Genomic DNA, 20166 nt, shown 5'->3' with positions numbered 1-20166 from the left:
ACTATTGAAAATGCCATATAATTTAACATCAGTCATAACTAAAATATTGTCCATGATAACCTTGGGTATAGGAAAGCATGTGGCAGATGGGTCGGTCCCAAGGCTGCTGTTTGATGATCACAAGCATGCATGGGAGACAAGTTGTCAGGAGCATCTTATTCTCATGGAGATGATTTGCTTGATCAAATTGTGACAGGAGACAAGTCCTGGATGCACCATTATCAACCAGTAAGGAAGACAAAACCAATTCTGTGGAAGCATCCTGACACAGGCCTCCACTAGGAAAATCATTCTGGCTCAATTTTTGGTGCACTTCCAGGAAAAGGGCCAAACTGTGACTACTGCTCAAAATGCCAGGGACTTCACTCAAAAAGAGTACTGTTGCTTTGCTTATATGGCTGAACAGTCACACAGTGTGCTCTGACATCTGAGATGTTGAAACATCCACTGTACAGTCCAGACTTGGTGCCATTGGACTTCTACTTGTTTGGAGATTTTCAGGATCAGACGCTTGATAATAGTGAAAAACTGGTGTAGGGCCACATCAAAAACGTTTTTCTCTAGAGGGCATCCACAATCTTTTTGGACAGGTGGACAAAGAGTGTTGTGAAGAGGGCGACCATGTTGGAAAATAAAATATGCACAATTTCTGTTAGTACTCTTGTGAAAAAAAAAAGTTATGAACATGTAGCTTGAATAGTTTAAACACTAAAAATGAATCATATGTTGACTTTCTATTATTTTGCTTTTTAGAGCTTCACCGATTGGTAACCTAAAAATCAGATCCAATTAGATAGATGATTGGACTAATCACAATAATTTGTCAGCTTAACTTGACCTGTAAGATTCAAAGATATTAACAGACAACCTGAGATTGATTTTTGGATCTTGCAGCTACATCAAGTTATTTTATGCTGCACTGAGCCAGCTATTGGTAGGTTTATAAACAAATCATCTTTGTAGTTCTAATAGTTTCAAAGATATTAAGAGCTGATAGAGACAGGCAGGACTGTCACATGAAGGTAATTTTTACAGCTTTCCTGATTGAAACTAAAAATCAGATCCAATTAGAAGACTTTTCAACCAGGAAAACATCGGTGCTAATAGCATTCCCTGTAATGTCTGTAGCACTTTAGAGATGGAAAAAAAAAGGAAGCAAGGTATGATATTAAAATCTATCAGATTTCTCTACAAGGATTTCTAAGCATATCTACTATTTCGAAATCATAAAACATACAATTTAAAAAAAAAAAAAGTTTTGAAAAATATAAAATATTTCTAGCTCATACTGCAGATTCACATCATCCTTAGCCTGTAAATACCAGTGTGACATACACTCACCATATAATGACTTCGGACGTCATAACAAAAGCACAAAAAAATACATCTTTAGTACAGGCCAGAGGCTACGTCCCGAATCATTGACATGTTGATAAAAGCAAGAGACTTGGTACAATTAATTGTTCTATCATTAAAGATATTTTCAGTCGAGTAGCCAATCGATATCTACGCTCCGTCGGCCGCCATCTTGAAAATAATCCGCCATATTTGATATTTTTGGATTTGATATATCTTGGGAACGGTGTTTCCTATCAACATCCGATTTTCTCATAAATGTTCCAATGTAGTGTAAACTTTCATAATAAATCAATAAATCTATTTTTGAAAAATAAGAAATAGAAGTTTTTCAGAAAAACTACAAAACATTTTATGAGAATAACTGCGAGCTGAAAGTCTTAACAATGATTCTTTTTTCAAAAATTATGTTGACTTGTTTGCAAATTGTATTTCTCTTAAAATGTTATTTAAGGTACATTTATAAATCTAGAAAAAATAGGGGTTCAGTTCGTCTAAAGACTTCTAACAAACACTAAGTAATCTTACAAAACAGAAAATGCCATTATTTGTTTCGAGAATTATTAATTAAGACTTTATGAAAAACTTCTATATCTTATTTTTTATTTTTCAAAAACAGATTTATTGATTTATTATGAAAGTTTACACTATTTGGAACATTTCTGAGAAAATGTTCTGATCAAAAAACATCAAATATGGTGGATTATCTTCAAGATGGCGGCCATTGGAGCGCAGATATCGAATGGCTACTCGACTGAAAATATCTTTAATGATAGAACAATTAATTTTACCCAGTCTCTTGCTTTTATCAACAAGTCAATAACTTAGCCTCCAGCCTGTGATAAAGATGTAGTTTTTTTGTGCTTTTGTTATGACGTCCAAAGTCATTTTGTGGCTGGTGTATATGTCATTGGCAGGTGAGGTTGTTACTACCAGCTGTAACATATATGTCACGAAGAGAATTCTGGACCTTTAGAGGTAATGTTCGGAGATACATGTTTTGGGTGCTATATGTGCTTTGAGGCATGTTATTTTAATTTGATTCTGGTTATGATTGTTTACTGGCTCTTAGGGTACTATATTTTTTAATTTCAAAAGCTAACAAACCAATATGGTGCATAACATGTTTCACGATAACCTCACCCATCGGAAACTCTCGGAAACCATGTATCTTTTTTTCTCCCCATGTTGGAAAATTTTATAAACTATTGCGAGTGTATACATGCCTAAAGAAAATCAACAGACAAAATAGTAGATCCAGGTATTTTGTATTTTTGTCATTTTGCTACACTTTCGGCTCTTCAAAATGATGTGAATGAATGGCAACTACATGATATATTGGATAAAGGAACACTCATATCCAGGCCAGAATTCAAAAGTGGAATCTTCATAGTGAAACAATAACTCAATGTGCTCACACACTTAAGCAGAATTCACCGTAGCCTTGTAATCAAGGGGTCCTGGGTTTGATTACTGGTAGATGCATATGGTGGTTCACATTCCACTTTAAACTGTAGGTTTATTATTAGCTTGTCTGCGCATAAAATGGGCTTACCAGAATCCTAATCAAATAAATTGATGAAGGATGTGTGGTTTGGAGTAACTAGAGCTTTGTTTCCTGATTACAGACAACTCCATCGGCAATTCTACTGATATACCTATATTGACAGAGTATAGATTTAATCTGCCGCATATTTTGTATACTGATCTACATTAAATGTATGCTCTGGTAATAAATGAATGTACACTCCCATACAAGAAATATGTATTTATCCTATTTCTCTTGCCTCTTAAAATTTGCTGTAGCCCTAATCTGAAATGCTTTGCACTTCAGAGTATTTACAAATTTTAATTTTCTAACTTTTATAGAAGAACTATACCATATCAATCTACCAGAGTCTTGCTTTGAAATATTCATAATTTCAGATGAGATAATTTAATCACAGAACCCATTTTGCAATGGCAAAAATAAATACAATTATAAGCATTCCATAATTTCCACGATATTTAGACATTGCAAAAATGCAGCAGTATTAGCTGGTACTGATATATTGGTATCGGTACCAGCACTGTCCTAAATACAAGGCTCATTCAATATATAACCGGAAATATGTTGTACCAAATGTTTATTACAAGCACCAAAAGAACTACAGTACTATGTTTCAACATAGTCCCCCACTAGTTTAATGCACCTGTGCTAGCGCTTCATTAAGGGCACAGAATCCACAGGGAAAAATTTACTTGGATGCGTCCGTAACCACTCATGCACCGCTCACTGAACTTTGTCATCATTCTGGAACCTCGATCACTTAGTGCATCATTGGGCCAAAGGTGTGAAAATCGGAAGGTGCGAGATTGGGCAATGTGGGGTAAGCACTCAAACTCTAGGCCCTTAAATGTAGACAATGTGACATTAGGCCCTTAATGGTAGACAATGTGACATTGGCAGTGTGTGGTCTCGCATTGTCATGGAGCAAAAGCACACCAGTGGACACCACACCACGTCGTCTGTGCAGAATGGCTGGTTTAAGTTTTTCACACAAAATGTTGGGGTAGGTGGTAGTTTACATTATGACTTCTGGGCATGTAATGTTCAAGAATTGGCCCCTTGTGGTCCCAAAACAAAGTTAACATGACCTTTCCGGCACTCCGTTGAGCATGCAATTTCTTTGGTCTGGGAGACGAAGGATGTTGCCATTTCATTGTTGTCCTCTTACGTTCTGGTTCATAGAAATGAACCCAAATTTCATCTCCAGTTGACAATACGATGAAGAAATGCTTCACCGTCAGCTTCATAACAGCGCAAAAGCTCCCTGCACACATCAACATTGTCTCTCCTTCATTTCAGGTGTCAAACATTTCGCACACACTTGCCTGAACCTCAGTATGTCATGACTGATATGGTGGGCTGATCCTACACTTATTTTCATCTGGGAAGCAATTTCACTGACAGTAATATGCCAGTTCTCCCTTATCAAGTCCTCCACTTGAGCAATGTTGCTTTCCGTGACTGTAGCGACAGAGCGACCTGGACGCGTAGAATTTTCAACCCTGGTTATGCCCTGTTTGAACTTCTCAGCCCACTTGTACACTCGTGATCGACTCATACAGTTGTCACTGTACTTAACTGTCATGTGGCGATGAATTTCTATCGGTTTCACGCAGTGGCGATGCTAGATAAAGGGCAACTTGGGCACTGCCCCACAACAATTTTAACATAAAAAGTTCATCTGAAGAAACGATCGGTATATAACTATTTTTTTCCCTCCACTCCTATGTTGCTGCAACCAGACATGCAGGGTGTGCATCCTGTGCGAGGCTAATATATTTCTGCGTCCTGTTGGAGAGAGTCAGATCTCAGCTCTGCCACTGACTGATCCAAAGCTTTACATCATAGGCAAGGGACGGTACCCCCTCACAATGGAAAAGCGCAAAATTCGTACCCGTCTTTGGGCAGTGGATGAGGTGCCCTGCCCATTCATGTTTGCCTCATTCACCGTTCAGTGTTTCCAACTCTTGGCAGGCACTTCATTCGTTCTTCCAGCCTTCGTACTTTCACCTTCCTCAGTAAGATGCAGCAATAAGCTAGAAAAAAATCCCTCGAATGCTTTTCTTCATGCTTGTTCCGGCGACCTGCAAAGTTTACAACAATTTTTATTGCACAAATTAGTCCCTCGGTGTTTTCAAAAAGATCCTCCTTCCTTTCCATTGTATACAGATTTGGATTTGAGTTAGTGTGTGAGTTTGCGTTGCGTTCCATCTGTGTGCGTATTGATCGCTTATGAAATAACTAGATTTTTTCGCGACTGAAAGAGTTTATAGTTACTGTACGTGTGTATTTATTTGTGTGGTTGTGTCTGTGTTCCAGACAACTTGACATGCAGATTATCTTCGTAAGTATAAACAAACTTTTTGGGGGGCTACATGGACAATGAAAAGTGTTGTAACTGAACTTAATGGTGCATCATCTTCCTAGTTAGTTATTTATATTAGATCGGAATTTGTTACATTTCATTCCAAATAGTGACCCATTGTTCGAACAATTTACTTACTCTATGTGAAGGAACTCTTCTCAAAAACCTTAAAAGAAAAAAATAGAGGTTATCTGGCACCCCCCCCTCCCCCTTCCCACCCAAAAGAAAAAAGGTTTCACGCTTTCACTCAACAAAAATCAGCTTGGAGCACTCCTGTAAGGGTGCTGCCATTTTGTGTAACTGATTCCCAGCATCCCATGCACAAGGCAAGCGTGCCAGCTCCAGCTATGAATAGCTTACAGATGCCTTCACAAAATAACAAACACATAAGAATCACAGTCCTATTTTAGATTTCTTATACTACTTTTCCGGTTATTTATTGAATGCACCTTGTATAAACACATGATTCATATCATGGTTTTGTAAGGTAAAAGTCTTCAATATGCAGTTCCTTTTCACAGGAATCAGATAATTACAGAAATGAGTTAAGGACATTAAATTCATGTTCTTCATGGAACGTTTGCAATTTCTATATTGCATCAGTAAACAATCGGTTATGTATCTTCAAATGTAACATTGGAAGTTTATAAATATTGGAAACAAAAATCATTTTGGTCCACCCCTAGTTTTTACTAAGTTTAGTTAACCTGCAACAAGTATGCTACAACCACTGAACATCTAAAGAAACCATACCTGAAAGTAGGAGTTATGTACATCTGGGAAGTTTGGGATTTATATGGAGCTGAAGGCACAGTTGAACTTGTTGTACTGGGCAATGGTTGCTCTCTAGCTTTTGGAAGTGATGAAGTGGAAGACAATGCATCTGGGCCCACACCTGCTACTACCAATTGGGATACAGGTGCTGAGGAAACGAAGCTAGGGAGGGCAGATGGTGGGGAAATGGTGGACAAGAGGTTCCCTCCACTCGAAACAGGTGAGACCACTCCGCCAGTCAGAAGAGAAGCAGAAGATGACAAGCTGCTCAAGGATTCTGAAACAGTTGCACAAAGTATAAGGCAAGTTGTAATTACATTTTGTGAGTGACAGAATCTAAAGATACCAACATTTTGATTCAAGCCAAATGAAATTTAAAAAGATTCGAGGTGAAACTAAAACGTGCATGGTACAAGTTGTACCACATACCTTTTTTGTTCCTCCAATATAATCAATGGCAAATTTCCACATGCATAAACAAGGTGATTTTCTATACACAGCAAATTAATAGTGCATGCACACACCAAATACTTTTTTGAAAGAATGCCATTCAGAAAAAGTAATTATCTTGGAATTTCACTGAAACACTAAAACAGAAACAAAAGTATTGAGAAATATGGCAACATTGCAAATTCTCACACTCACACGTTCCAAAATACTGGACAAACGAAGGGTTAGCATTACTTTCTCTATCATTACTTGACTTCACTGGTCTGTACAGTGGGTTGAGGACAAATGAGTTATTTATATCTCAAAATTAAAGTTGCAAGTAGTGCATTATGTTGAAGAAAATTATGAACAGTACACAAATGAAGACATTGGATATACTGGTAGTTTTTACAAGGTATGTAGTGTTATGAAAGATAACTAAGTATGACTTTTAGCTACCTCAACTGTAAACCATGCCTCATTTGTTGTCAAGTGTAAACCATGCCTCATTTGTTTTCATTTTAGGTAAAAGAAAGAAACCTATACACACGTGACTATGGATCTACATTATGAACTCTTACCACAAATTGCACTTTCCAACAACCAAAGAGAGATACCCATTATTATATGAAGGGCTCAGGTGTAAAACATGGTAGGCTAAGTGTAATTTTGATCATTTTTGAGTTACAAAGTAAAATGTGCCATCCTTCAATTTTAGAGTGAAATTGCCATGTCATACAATTTGCATTGGACTCAGTGAAGCCTTCTGAAATTGGTAAACACAACACAAAAACAATGTATCTATGACTTTTTCTTAAGGAACTCAGAAACGACCAAAATGTCACTTAAAATGTTCTACACCCGAGCCCTTCATATATCTATGCTTCTAAACATGGAACTTGTTACCAAGTGGTCTTGGGGCCTCCCTGGTGGTGCAGTGGTAGTGTCATCTCCATGTAATCAGGAAGGCCTAATGTAGCTTCATGAATCACGTGGTGGTCAAATCTGTTGTAATTTCATGAAGTGCCCATTTTATGTAGTTAGCTTAATTCAGTTTATCACTTATTCTTCATAGTGCGGATAGCTTGCTACCATCACCAACACTTTTATTTCAATACAAGTAAAACAAGCATAGAAGTTTTATGGGGCAATGTTTCAGCTTTGCTTACAAAGCATTCATAAGGCTAATTAGTTTTACACTAAAACTCAGTTATCTGAAATTAATAACATTGATCAGTACAGTGTTTATTGCGTCATATTCAGTGTAGGTTTTAATGTTCACAATATATGTCAAAGATCATCTTAAATTTAATTTATCCAAAATGAGCATGATGTTATGACATTTGGAAAAATGAGTTTTTAATGTGGATAAAATATAATGTGTAAAACAGTAGAGCCTGATGATAGCTTTGAAAGTAAAGCAGAGAACGACTTAAGATGACCGGACCCCCTCTCCAATTTTCTTCTTATTTGGCATACTCACTAATTGAGGCCTCCTAATAACGAATCTGAAGTTAAAAGTTGTCGGAAACGTCTAGAAATTGCAAAATAAGCGAAAACAAGGAGTTAGTTTTCGGAATGGAAAGCGTCGATTTTCGCGAATTTTTTTTGTTTCACAAGGAAATATATATATTCCTGATACTACCACGACACCACATTTTAACTATGTTTGCCTAACCTAACCACACATCAATGGTTTGTGGGGCTAGCGTCAATGGTTCACAATTATTTTGCAATTTCTAGATGTTTCCGACAAATTTTAACTTCAGATTGGTCATTAGCAGGCCTCATTTAGTAAGTATGAAAAATATGAAGAAAATCTGAGAGGGGTCCAGTCATCTTAAGTCATACCTAAAGCAGAAATGTTCTTACATGAAATGCTTGTTTTATTTGTACTGAAATAAAAATGTTAGTTCATTAATCCTTAATGTGGCAACATAATTTTTTTCAGTGAATTGTCTGCCAATGTGATACACATTCACTAACACCAGTTCTCCTTCCATAAATTTTAACGCCATTCTGCCACATGCAACATGTTTCACATATGTCACTATTAGTCTACTACATTCACTCATATGCAATTATAGGTAACCACTCACATTATGAACTTTGACTGCACTGATGGCCCAGGGCGAGCCTCAGCTACTGGGCGGGTCGCAGGTGGCGGATAGCGAATGGCCCCCAGATATGGGGGTTAGCTGCGAATAAGGGGAAACCCAAATAAGCAGTCCCGGACCGAGGCAAACTGCTGCCTTGCAGTGAGAGGGAGAAACCTCAAAGGCTAAGGGAAGAAACCCTAAAAGAAAATCTAGCAGGCCGAGGGCTATAAGGGAGGCAGCCCCTCCCACAAGGCTTTGGAACTAGGGCTGATAACCCGAGTGTCCGAGATGAAATTATTAAAAGAAACTACAGAGGAGAAACCGGACTGATTAAACTGTTGACGACCAAGAGAGGGAAAAGGATAATGAGAGTGGCAACCTGGAATGTACGTGGACTTGCTGGAAAGGAGTTTCAATTAATGACGGAAATGGTGAGAGCAAAATTGAATATATTGGCGGTGACAGAGACCAAGAAAAAAGGAAATGGATATGAACAAATAATAGAACCAAATAGTGGTGAAAGGTTCCTAATGTTTCATTCAGGCGTAGGCAAAGAACAGAGAGCAAAAGGAGGAGTAGCTATAGTAATCTCCGAGGCCTACAGACATTATGTTAAATGCTGGAAATTCATCAATGAAAGAATAATCTTGGTAACTTTAACCTTTAACAGTAGCATAAATGAAGACACTACTTTTATTGCTATATATGCACCAAATGAAGATGATGTAGCAGAAGAGAAAGATAGATTTTACGAAGAGCTGCAGAGGACAGTGGATGACACCATGGGAGCTGTCTTTGTATTAGGTGACTTTAATGGCAGAGTTGGAAATAACATAGAAGGAATGGAAGGGCTGTTAGGGAAATATGGCGAGACGCACCAGAATAATAATGGGAGAAGATTACTAGATATGTGTGCAGGAAATGATTTTGTAATTACGAACACAATGTTCCCACATAAAGAAACACATAGATATACAAGAGAAGTCCCCAGCCGAAAGGAAAAATCTATTATTGACTACATATTGACACAGAGGAAACAGTGGAGATTTATCTTAGATGCAAGAGCATATAGAGGTTACGAGATTGGAAGTGACCACTATTTAGTAATTATGCAGTTACATGTTAATATCAAGACCAATGACCCTGGTGATAACAAAAGGAAACCTAAAGAAAGAATAAAGGTATATAAATTGAGAGAAGAGGCAAGACAAAAAGACTATCAAGAGGCTGTGAAACAAAGGGTGGAAACATTGGAATGGCCCACTATGAGAGAAGATAAACTGGAAGAAATATGGAGTTTATATAAAGAGGCAATCTTAGGAGCAGCGGCCGAAATCTGCGGAAAGTCCAGCGGAAAACAACAACAGAGAAGAACAGCATGGTGGACGGAAGAGATAAAAGAAATGGTAAAGGAAAAGAAGCAACAGTGGAAAAAATACCTACTCACAAAACATTTAAGTGACTATGAAGCTTATAAACATCAAAGATTAGTAGTGAAGAATATAGTGAAAGATGCAAAACAACAGTCATGGGAAAAATTTGGAGAAGCAATGGAAGGAAACCTACAAAATAACCAAAAGCTGTTCTACAAAGTATTAAAATCGATGCGAACAGAGAAGCAATGTCCTCTTAAGTTCATAAAAGACAAAAGTGGTAACCTCCTCCGAAGTGAAAATGACATTATGGAGCGGTGGAAAGAATATTTCCAAGAACTGCTTGGAGGAAATATGGAAATTGGAGAAAAGGAGAAAGAACAGACTGAGGAAGAAAAACAGCAACACCAAGAGGAGGGAGAAACTGAAGAAGAAATAACTATGGAGGAGCTAAAAAGAGCACTAAAGAAAATGAAACTAGGCAAAGCGGCAGGACATGACCAGATAGCACCTGAGATGCTTAAATTCATGGGCAAAAGTGGTCAAGACATACTACTCAAGATTATTAATCTAATTTGGAAAGCAAAGAAGATACCAGCTGAATGGGAGTGTAGTGTCATTGTGCCAATATTTAAAAAAGGAGATAATAGAGACTGCAAAAGCCATCGTGGGATATCGCTATTGAGTGTGCCGGGGAAAGTATATGCGAGGATACTAGAAGATAGAATAAGGAAAGTAGTAGAGCCACAGCTAGACGAGGCACAGTGCGGATTCCGACCAGGAAGAAGCACACAAGACCTCATATTTACCATCAGACAGATCAGTGAAAAACTGATGAGATATGGAAAAGAGGCACATATGGCTTTCATAGATCTAGAGAAAGCCTTCGACACCATTCCGAGGGATGAAATATGGAAAATACTAAAACAAAGAAAGGTTAGCAATCAATTAATTACAGCAACGCAGAGTCTGTATAAGAAATGTAGAAACTATGTCCGCACCTGCAATGCAGAGTCTCAAGAATTTGAGACTATAGTAGGACTTAAACAAGGATGTATCCTTAGCCCACTCCTCTTTATCACCTTAATGGATGATGTTATTAAATCATGCAATGGGAAGGTACAGAAATTCAAGCTGGGGTATAGGTTTTTAAAACCAATATATATAAACCATTGTGCCTTCGCCGATGACATATTAATATTGGGAGATTCCGAAAGTAATTTACAAAAGAACGTGAGAATCTGGGAAAAAGAGTTAAAAAAGAGGGGTATGAAGATAAATGATAAAAAGACTCAGACCATGATGATGGCACGACAGCCAAATATACATCAGATTGCTTTGAATAATGGAACGACATTAGAACAGACTACAGATTTTAAATACCTCGGGGTTATAGTGCAGCAAGATGGTAGAATAGATGGTGAAATTATAGCTCGATCCCAAGCCTCAGGGAGACTCTTTAATGCGCTAAAGAGAAATTTCCTAAATAATCCATTAGTGACCAAAAATACGAAAATCCGTGTGTATGAAGTGATATATTTACCTACATTACTTTATGGTAGTGAAACCTGGACATTGACAAATAAACATAGGAGCAAAATACAGGCTTCAGAAATGAGATTTCTCCGCAAAATAGAAGGGAAAACAAGAAGAGACAAAATTAGAAATCAGACCATTAGAGCTAGCCTGGGCGTATTACCAGTGCTTGAGAGAATCGAACAGAACCAGTTACGATGGTTTGGGCACATACAAAGAATGGAAGACTCCAGAATAGCTAAACAAGCCTTGAATGCAAAGATGCAAGGAGCAAGACCACGCGGGAAACCCAGAAGAACATGGGAAGAAGATGTGAAGGCAGCTGTAGAGGCTAGAGGAGGAGAGTGGAGGAGAGCAAAGGAGCTGGCCCGAGACAGAATCCGATGGAAGACCCTCTGGGAAACCTCAACACCGCAAGGTAGAAGAGGATCGACTAAGTAAGTAAGTAGACTGCACTGATGGACAACATTGCATCCTAATCAGTGTGCACACCCCGAAAGACTAACATTTCTAGTCAATAAACCAAGGATGTTTTTAACATATGAAGCGGAACATTTACAAAGTATGTATTTTCAAGGTGAGGCTATGATGAGAACTAGTTTGTATTTACAAAGCCAGTCACATTTTCTGCATACAATAGAAGTACTGGTTTATGATGTACATGACAATACCTGTCTTTGTCAGTTGATCATCAGATGAAGGCATTCCTTCCAATCTTTTATCCACAAATTCAAATGTTGACTCACCATTGGAATCTTCTTGCATCATGTAACAGACAAACTGGGTATTCTTGCTGGGAAATTACCTAGAAGGAAAAAATTGGACATTAAGAAATGCAGATTCTGCCCAACTTGTAGATTTTTCCTGGGAGTGACGAACATCAACCTTTCAAATAGAAACCATGCAAGATAAATAATAATATAATAATAATAATCTTTATTCATTCCTTGACCCATTTTGCATGAGTATGGATTTCGTCAGATACATGAAAATATAATATAAGGGTCATTCCATGTCAAATCAACCATTTTTTTAAAAAAATGGTGGTAACACTTTACTATACCTGAGACAGATTTCTTCAAATTTACAGGAGAAAGTACTTACGCAAATCATTTTTTGTAGCGTTGTTGATGTTCGGGAATGTAATTTTGATTCATTTTAATGCGAATGCATGTGGTTTTGTACGAAAATCTATTTCCGACGCGCTATTGCTGCTGCCGCCATTTGCTTCCTTCATGAGAGCACAATACGCTCTCGTATTGTCCGTATATGCTAAATTGAACGAAAGGAGTGCTAATGGAACCAAACCTAACAGGCCTAACCTAACCTAGTAGGCATACCTCGTCCACGTGATGATTTGTGGGGCTATCGTGAATTTTTGGGCTAACGTCAATGGTTTTTCTGGCTCAAGGAACGATCAACGGTAAGCTATCGCCATGTTGTGTGTGGAAATAAACAAGAACAGTAAGTACTCGTAAATGTAAGAAATATACATTACTTTCCTAACAAATTCAATTATTTCACCTAAATGAGTGTTCCGGAATGCAGAATAGTACGTTAGCAATGTAAAAAAAGTGCGAAAGAAATGATTCCCAGGTGTCTCAGGTATAGTAAAGTAGTACCAACCAAGGTTCAAAAAAATTTATTGTCTTTAGTTCTCCTGGGGCAGCCATTTTTCCAACATGGCGTATGGCTTTTTTTGCTCATGTAGCAGTATACAGAAACCTGAATATCTCAAAAACCATTGAAGCTAGAGAACTGAAACAAAATTCATTTTGTAGCTAATGAAGTATACTTCCTACTTTAATACTTCAAGTATTAAAACCTTATGTTAGTATATTTTGTGAGCCTTTATTTAACCCAAATTTAAAAAGGAAAAAGAAAAGACTTCATTATTCTAAGTATGGGATGTAGTTTAACCTTACTTTGCCACGTCAGAAATTAGGTGACATATGTTACCTCATATTGACCAAAACGAGTTGAATCTAAAAGTTGAGATTTTTACTGAGAGTTAGGTTCATGAAGGGCTTCCTATGTGCCAAATTTCAGAATTTTTAAAGGGGACCCATCTGAGATATTTAACCCCAAAAACTGTCAAAATTCAATGAACGGCCATGTTTGAGCCCATGCTGTAAAAAAGGGCTGCATTTCTAAGCACTGATATTTTATTTACAGACACCCTGCAGGTAGATCTACACATGAAGAAAAAAAATCAAGCCTTAGACTAAACCCCTTCATTAAAAAAAATCGGGCTTAAAAATGCAATTTTTTAACTATTGTTACCCCATTTTCCACCATAATTTTCGTACTTACGATGCAATTTCAAGCAAAACATACCTGAATATCATAGGAAGTATACTTCATTAGCTACAAAATGAATTTTGTTTCAGTTCTCTAGCTTCAATGGTTTTTGAGATATTCAGGTTTCTGTATACTGCTACATGAGCAAAAAAAGCCATGCACCATGTTGGAAAAATGGCTGCCCCAGGAGAACTAAAGACAATAAAATTTTTTGAACATTGGTTTTGATATCTAGAAACATGTACAAACCTATGTACTAAAAATGATTTTTTTCTAAAATGGTCATGCATCCACCATTGGATGATTTGGCATGGAATGACCCATAAGCTATGGTATACAAGCTATTACAGTATAGGAACAAAAAAATCTTACATGCTGCACATATGTGATAATGAAGTTAACATAAATTGTACATTATATTCACAGTTAAAAACAATGATAAACATATATATATTTGTAGAATGTACAGGGTGTAACATAAATATATGTCAATACTTGGGGGACATATTCCTTACATGGAGATGATGAAATAATATTAAATGAACATGGGTCCGGAAATGCATCTGACGCATTAGAGCACGTTTTCGAAAATGCTGCACACTGTGTATGAGGCGAAAGCAGTGTAGTGTGGAATGTTGAAAAAGCTGTCAGATGCTACATACCCCACAACTGAACTGGCAGGAAACATATTGGGAGACATTGGCTTTGACCCGGGTGAAATTGGGTGGGGGGGAGGTTCAAGAAACACTTTATTGACATGTTACAGTTCATATGCTACTACATCACTCAACACCCCATAGCAGAACACTGCACACCAGACCTGTAGGTAACAGACAAACAGGTTCACAAGAAATATCAAAAATATCCACCATGTGCACAGAGACATGCAGCAACCCGCCGTTGCATACACTCCCGAATGCGCTTGTGAATCCTTCGAGAATTCAGTTCCGTATCGCATCCATTAATAATACGGGCACGAAGACTCTCAGCATCGTGCACTGATGTTGCATACACAAGATCCTTTAAATGTCCCCACAAATAAAAGTCTAGTGGGTCGAGGTCTGAAGAGCATAGAGGCCACATAATAGGTCCACAGCTACTGATCCACCTACCACGGAAATGTCGATGCAGAAACCAACGAACATTCACGCAGTTAAGGTGTCCCATTAGAACGCTTTGTATGTCACTCTGTTAGGCCTCCCCCTGTCATGTTTGGCAGGCGTGAATGTTCCTTGTTACCTCAGACGATGATGTATTGCCTGAAACATTCTCCTGTCTGGGCACTGTTGTTCGGGATATCTCTTGCGGTACAAATGCTGAGCGCGACTACTATTGCCGCCTGCTAACCCATTGGGCATCTGCCGATTCTGCATTTGAATGCCTGTACATTTAACTGTAATTGCAACCACATCCATGATAAACACACAACAACAGACAATACTTCCTCGATGCTGGTCCGGCAAGCATTGACGTAATTTGCATGACAAGCTCACTACATCTTCTTGTGTGCACGGGATGCCACTAGTGGTAAACCGCCAATCTGACACGTTGTACCTTCCCCTCCTCCATACGTTCATCCGGGGGGTTCACCAGAACGTCTACTACATTACATGTGGACTGCATGTTCTGGTATGGGGTGTAGTAGCACACGAACTGTAATGTGTCAATAAAGCGTTTCCTGACTATGATGTGTTTCACGAACCCCCCCCCCCCCCCCCCAATTTCACCCAGGGTCTCAAAGCGAATGTCTCCCACCATGTTTCCTGCCAGTTCAGATGTGGGGTATGTAGCATCTGACAGCTTTTTCGACATTCCACACTACACTGCTTTCGCCTCATACACAGTGTGCAGCATTTTCAAAAATGAGCTCTAACGCATCATTGACGCATTTCCGTACCCATGTGCTATAACATTATTTCATCGTCTCCATGTGAGGAATATGTTCTCTAAGTATTGACATATGTTTATTTTACACCCTGTGTGTGTGTGCTTGCTCGCTCGCTCGCTCCCTCCCTCCCTCACTCTCTCTCTCTATTGCTGCTCCCGCCATTTACTTTCTGCACGTGAAGTTGTTGCCGGGTGTGGAAGATGCCGTGGAATTTTTAATTCCGATGTTGTCCGTATATGCTAAATTGAATGAAAGGAGTGCTAATGGAACCTAACCTAACAGGCCTAACCTAACCTAGTAGGCATACCTCGTCTCCATGAAGGTTCGTGGGGCTATCGTGAATTTTTGGGCTAACGTCAATGGTTTTTGGGGCTACCCGTGGATGGTTTGTGGGAAATAAGGAACAACAGTAAGTACTCGTTAATGTAAGAAATAGACATTATTTTCGTTAGAAATTCGAAATGTTCCGCAATACAGAATAGTATGTTAGCAATGTAAAAAATTGCGAAATAAATCATTCATAGGTGTCTCCGGTACTATACCGGAGACGGATTTCTTCAAATTTACAGGAGAAAGTACTTATGCAAATCATTTTATGTAGCGTTGTTGATGTTCGGGAATGTAGTTTTGATCCATTTGGTAACACTTTACTATACCTGAGACAGATTCCTTCAAATTTACAGGAGAAAGTACGGTACTACTTTACTATACCTGAGACACCTGGGAATGATGTCTTTCGCACTTTTTTACATTGCTAACATACAATTATGCATTCCGGAACACTTATTTAGGTGAAATAATGGAATTTGTAAGGAAAATAATGTATATTTCTTACATTTACGAGTGCTTACTGTTCTTGTTTATTGCCACACAACATGGCGATAGCTTACCGTTGATCGTTTGTTGAGCCAGTGTTTTGTCGATTTGGAGTGTGCATGCAGTGTTGCAAGCTCCTTTACCGAAAAATACCTAGTTTTGGGCCGGATGCTCAAATAAAAATTTAAAAATTAAAAGCACTTTAGGAATTTTAAATTGACTTTTTTACTTACTTACGGGGACGAGGTATGCCTACTAGGTTAGGTTAGGCCTGTTAGGTTAGGTTCCATTAGCACTCCTTTCGTTCAATTTAGCATTACGGTCAACATCGGCTTGTAGCAAATATTTTTTTAAAATTAAAAACACTTCAGGAATTTTAATTTAACTTTTTTAATTGCTTATATCACTTTTTCACACTCCCACATTTTCCGCAGTCCATTTATTTCTTCACGATTCCATGTTCAATTAAAAATTCTAACGCATCTTCCACACCTGGCAACATCTTCACGGCGCATCCTCGACACGTCATCTTCTAGAGATAACACCGCGTGGCTTGAAACACTGACTACGGGGCCGTGCTACGGGGTTTACGCGTACGACGCATTGTACTCTCGTCCACAAAGCAAATGGCCGCGCAGCAATAGCGCGTACAGTGCTCTTGTGTAAAAAGCAAATGGCGGGAGCAGGAATAGCACGTCGGACAGAGATTTTTGTATAAAACCACATGGATTCGCATTAACATGGACCAAAACTACATTCCGGAACATCTACAATGCTTCAGAAAATGATTTCCATAAGTACTTTCGGTACTACTTTACTATACCGGAGACAACTATCAATGATTTATTTCGCAATTTCTTACATTGCTAACATACTATTCTGTATTGCGGAACATTTCTTTAGGTGAAATAATGGATTTCTAACGAAAATAATGTCTATTTCTTACATACGATAGCCCCACGAACGAGGTATGCCTACTAGGTTAGGTTAGGCCTGTTAGGTTAGGTTCAATTAGCACTCCTTTCGTTCAATTTAGCATATATGGACAACATCGGAATTACAAAGTCTCAGGTATAGTAAAGTGTTACCAATCAAATTTACTTTTACCTGAGACTTTGTAATTCCGATGTTGTCCATATATGCTAAATTGAACGAAAGGAGTGCTAATTGAACCTAACCTAACAGGCCTAACCTAACCTAGTAGGCATACCTCGTTCGTGGGGCTATCGTATGTAAGAAATAGACATTATTTTCGTTAGAAATCCATTATTTCACCTAAAGAAATGTTCCGCAATACAGAATAGTATGTTAGCAATGTAAGAAATTGCGAAATAAATCATTGATAGTTGTCTCCGGTATAGTAAAGTAGTACCTAAGCGTGTTAGTCCAAGAAATCTACATTTAGACCTCAACTAAATTGCTTCAGTAGCTTTCTAAATGGTTTCTACATCAGATGCCAATTGCTTGAATAAGATTATCAAACTAACTAACTCGAAACATGGGAACACCCCCACTAATGGAATTCAAAATGACAGAATAAAAAATGCCTTTGGTTACCTAACCTAATCACCATCACACATAAAAGATCTGGTATAAAGAAATAGATTATTAATTTTCTTGGTATCTGCATATTCATGACATTACAATGTATCAGATAGCTTGAAAGGTTGTGGCTGCAATTACGACTTCTTTCTATATTACAAATCTGAATTTCTTTCATTTGATGATTATCTTCAGCTAAATTTAATGTAATGCTATCTGATAGTGTTAGGCAAATTATTGTCACAGCAACAGTATAATATTCGAACCTGTCAAATAATCTAGTTATTAGAGAGTTGGCTGGAAGAAACATTTATTATTCACATTTCGACATTTCTTATTCTTCCTTTACAATTGAGAAAACTAATATGTTTCTTAATTTCAAACATAACAGGAAACTCACCAAATGTTTACGGCAATTTGGAGCCTCTAATGTACTTATCAAAACGTAACATTGGTCGCAAACGTAAACAATAATTTACAATGATACAGAACACGTAACAAAGATGGCAGACCGCGTATCATTTCTGCAGTCTTACCAACTACTGTTAGAGAAAAACAGCTGTAACTTCTGGAGTAACACCACACCATGAAAGAAAATTTATTTTATTTGTTATCACTAGACCTCGAATTTTAGGTTCTAAACCTATTTTTATCCTTTGCAGGTAAATAAGAAATAACAAGTTATGTCAGCGTTTCATTGAAAAATGCCACAACTGACGGAAGTTTTATAGTGCCTAAAATAACCTATTTTGCTTGTTAGAACCTATTTTATTTTTATGCGCCTAAATCAAACTTTTTTTTAGGTTTTGATGTATTTTTTAAGGTTTTTAAGGATTTTTGAATCACACAGAGGTATTTCCTTGCTTTGGTACCGAAAAAAGTCAATGATTAACATGTTTGAAACAAAATTTCTGTCGATTTCTCTTCCTCCAACAAGTCCATGATGTTTTTCAAGGCTCTAAAGTCTAAAGAAAGCAAAATGTCTCTCGCCACTGTTACCTGCATGATCGTTCCGTGGTTTGTGCCATTCATGCCTTGCAAAGTAACGTTTCAACATTCAAATTTGTTGAAATATCATGTTAAATACATAAGATGATCCTCACAGAAAAAAGGCGGAGTTTGACTGTGGATAACATGAAAAAAAATTATGTATTCAGGGTGGTCACACACACACACACACACACACACACACACACACACACACACACACACATATATATATATATATATATATATATATATACACACACACACACACACACACACAATATAAAGGGTCTGTGCGATACCCATGTATCCAAAAATTGAAATTTTCTTTTTTAATAGTTGTACCTAATCCTAATCAGTATTTTTCATGAATTTTGAATCATTTTACATTTTTTTGAACCTACTTCAGGCTTTTTTTAGCCTAATTTAAGATTTTTTAGAACCTATTTTAGGATTTTTAGAGCCTATTTTAAGAACCTAAAAACCGAGGTATAGTTATCACACAGACAAATGTTTGAGCTTGATAAAACAATGTACTAATTGTTTTATTATGGTAATGTTAGAGTTAACTGTAAAAGTACAATAAAATGCAAACGGTGGTGAAATTCATAATTCGTCCTCTTCGCATCAAAGGGAACTACTCCGAGGATAGCGATGGTGACGTAGTTTGGTTGGTGAACGGAAATGGACCATATTAATGTGTCTGAAGAAAGTGAAGAATACAATGTATCAAAACACATGTAATAATACTTAGTAGAAGGTAGTGATTGCTGCTATAACCTTTTCAAGCATTCCCATTGGCTGGTAGCTTTTTGGGGTATTAAATAATCTGGCTCCTTGTTGGGTTTGGTTCTACCTACGAAAGACGACGAGAAATGGTTTTAGCAGCAATACCGACCATACCAGAAATCAATACCTTTGGCTATTTACAAAAGAAAAAAGAAGAAAAAAACTGGTGTGAGCTAGGTCCGTAGCTAGAATTTTATTTAGGGGGAGACCGCTCATCCCTTATCAGCAGCCGCCGTAAGGCGAAAAAGTGGTGGGGGGTATAATTCCTTGAGATGAATTTCTCAGAATTTACCAGTGTCGATGCTACATAAAGGGCAACTAGGGCACTGCCCCACAACAATTTAGCATAAAAAGTTCATCTG

The 20166-nt window shown here is 37.8% G+C and overlaps 1 protein-coding gene across 2 annotated transcripts in view; it reads right to left on the bottom strand.

The window, feature by feature from the left end:
• LOC145994733 (protein PRRC1-like) overlaps nt 1-18538 on the bottom strand; it is a 31984-nt gene extending 13446 nt beyond the window's left edge. Inside the window, exons 1-3 of one of the 2 annotated variants that reach the window (XM_083130945.1) lie at nt 18429-18538; nt 12153-12286; nt 6024-6321 (exon numbers count right to left, since the gene is read on the bottom strand). In XM_083130945.1, coding sequence (XP_082987071.1) covers nt 6024-6321; nt 12153-12249 — 395 coding nt within the window. In that variant the 5' untranslated portion in view covers nt 12250-12286; nt 18429-18538. The remainder of the gene's footprint in view (nt 1-6023; nt 6322-12152; nt 12287-18428) is intronic. The other variant, XM_083130946.1, reaches the window with a different exon arrangement.
• Between the last annotated feature and the right edge of the window lie 1628 nt (nt 18539-20166).

The sequence above is a fragment of the Lepisma saccharinum genome, chromosome 11 (assembly GCF_977018435.1).
Source record: "Lepisma saccharinum chromosome 11, izLepSacc3.1, whole genome shotgun sequence".
NCBI lineage: Eukaryota > Metazoa > Arthropoda > Insecta > Zygentoma > Lepismatidae > Lepisma > Lepisma saccharinum.
The sequence above is the reverse complement of the archived record's forward strand: the minus strand, read 5'-3'. Positions and strand labels throughout refer to the sequence as shown.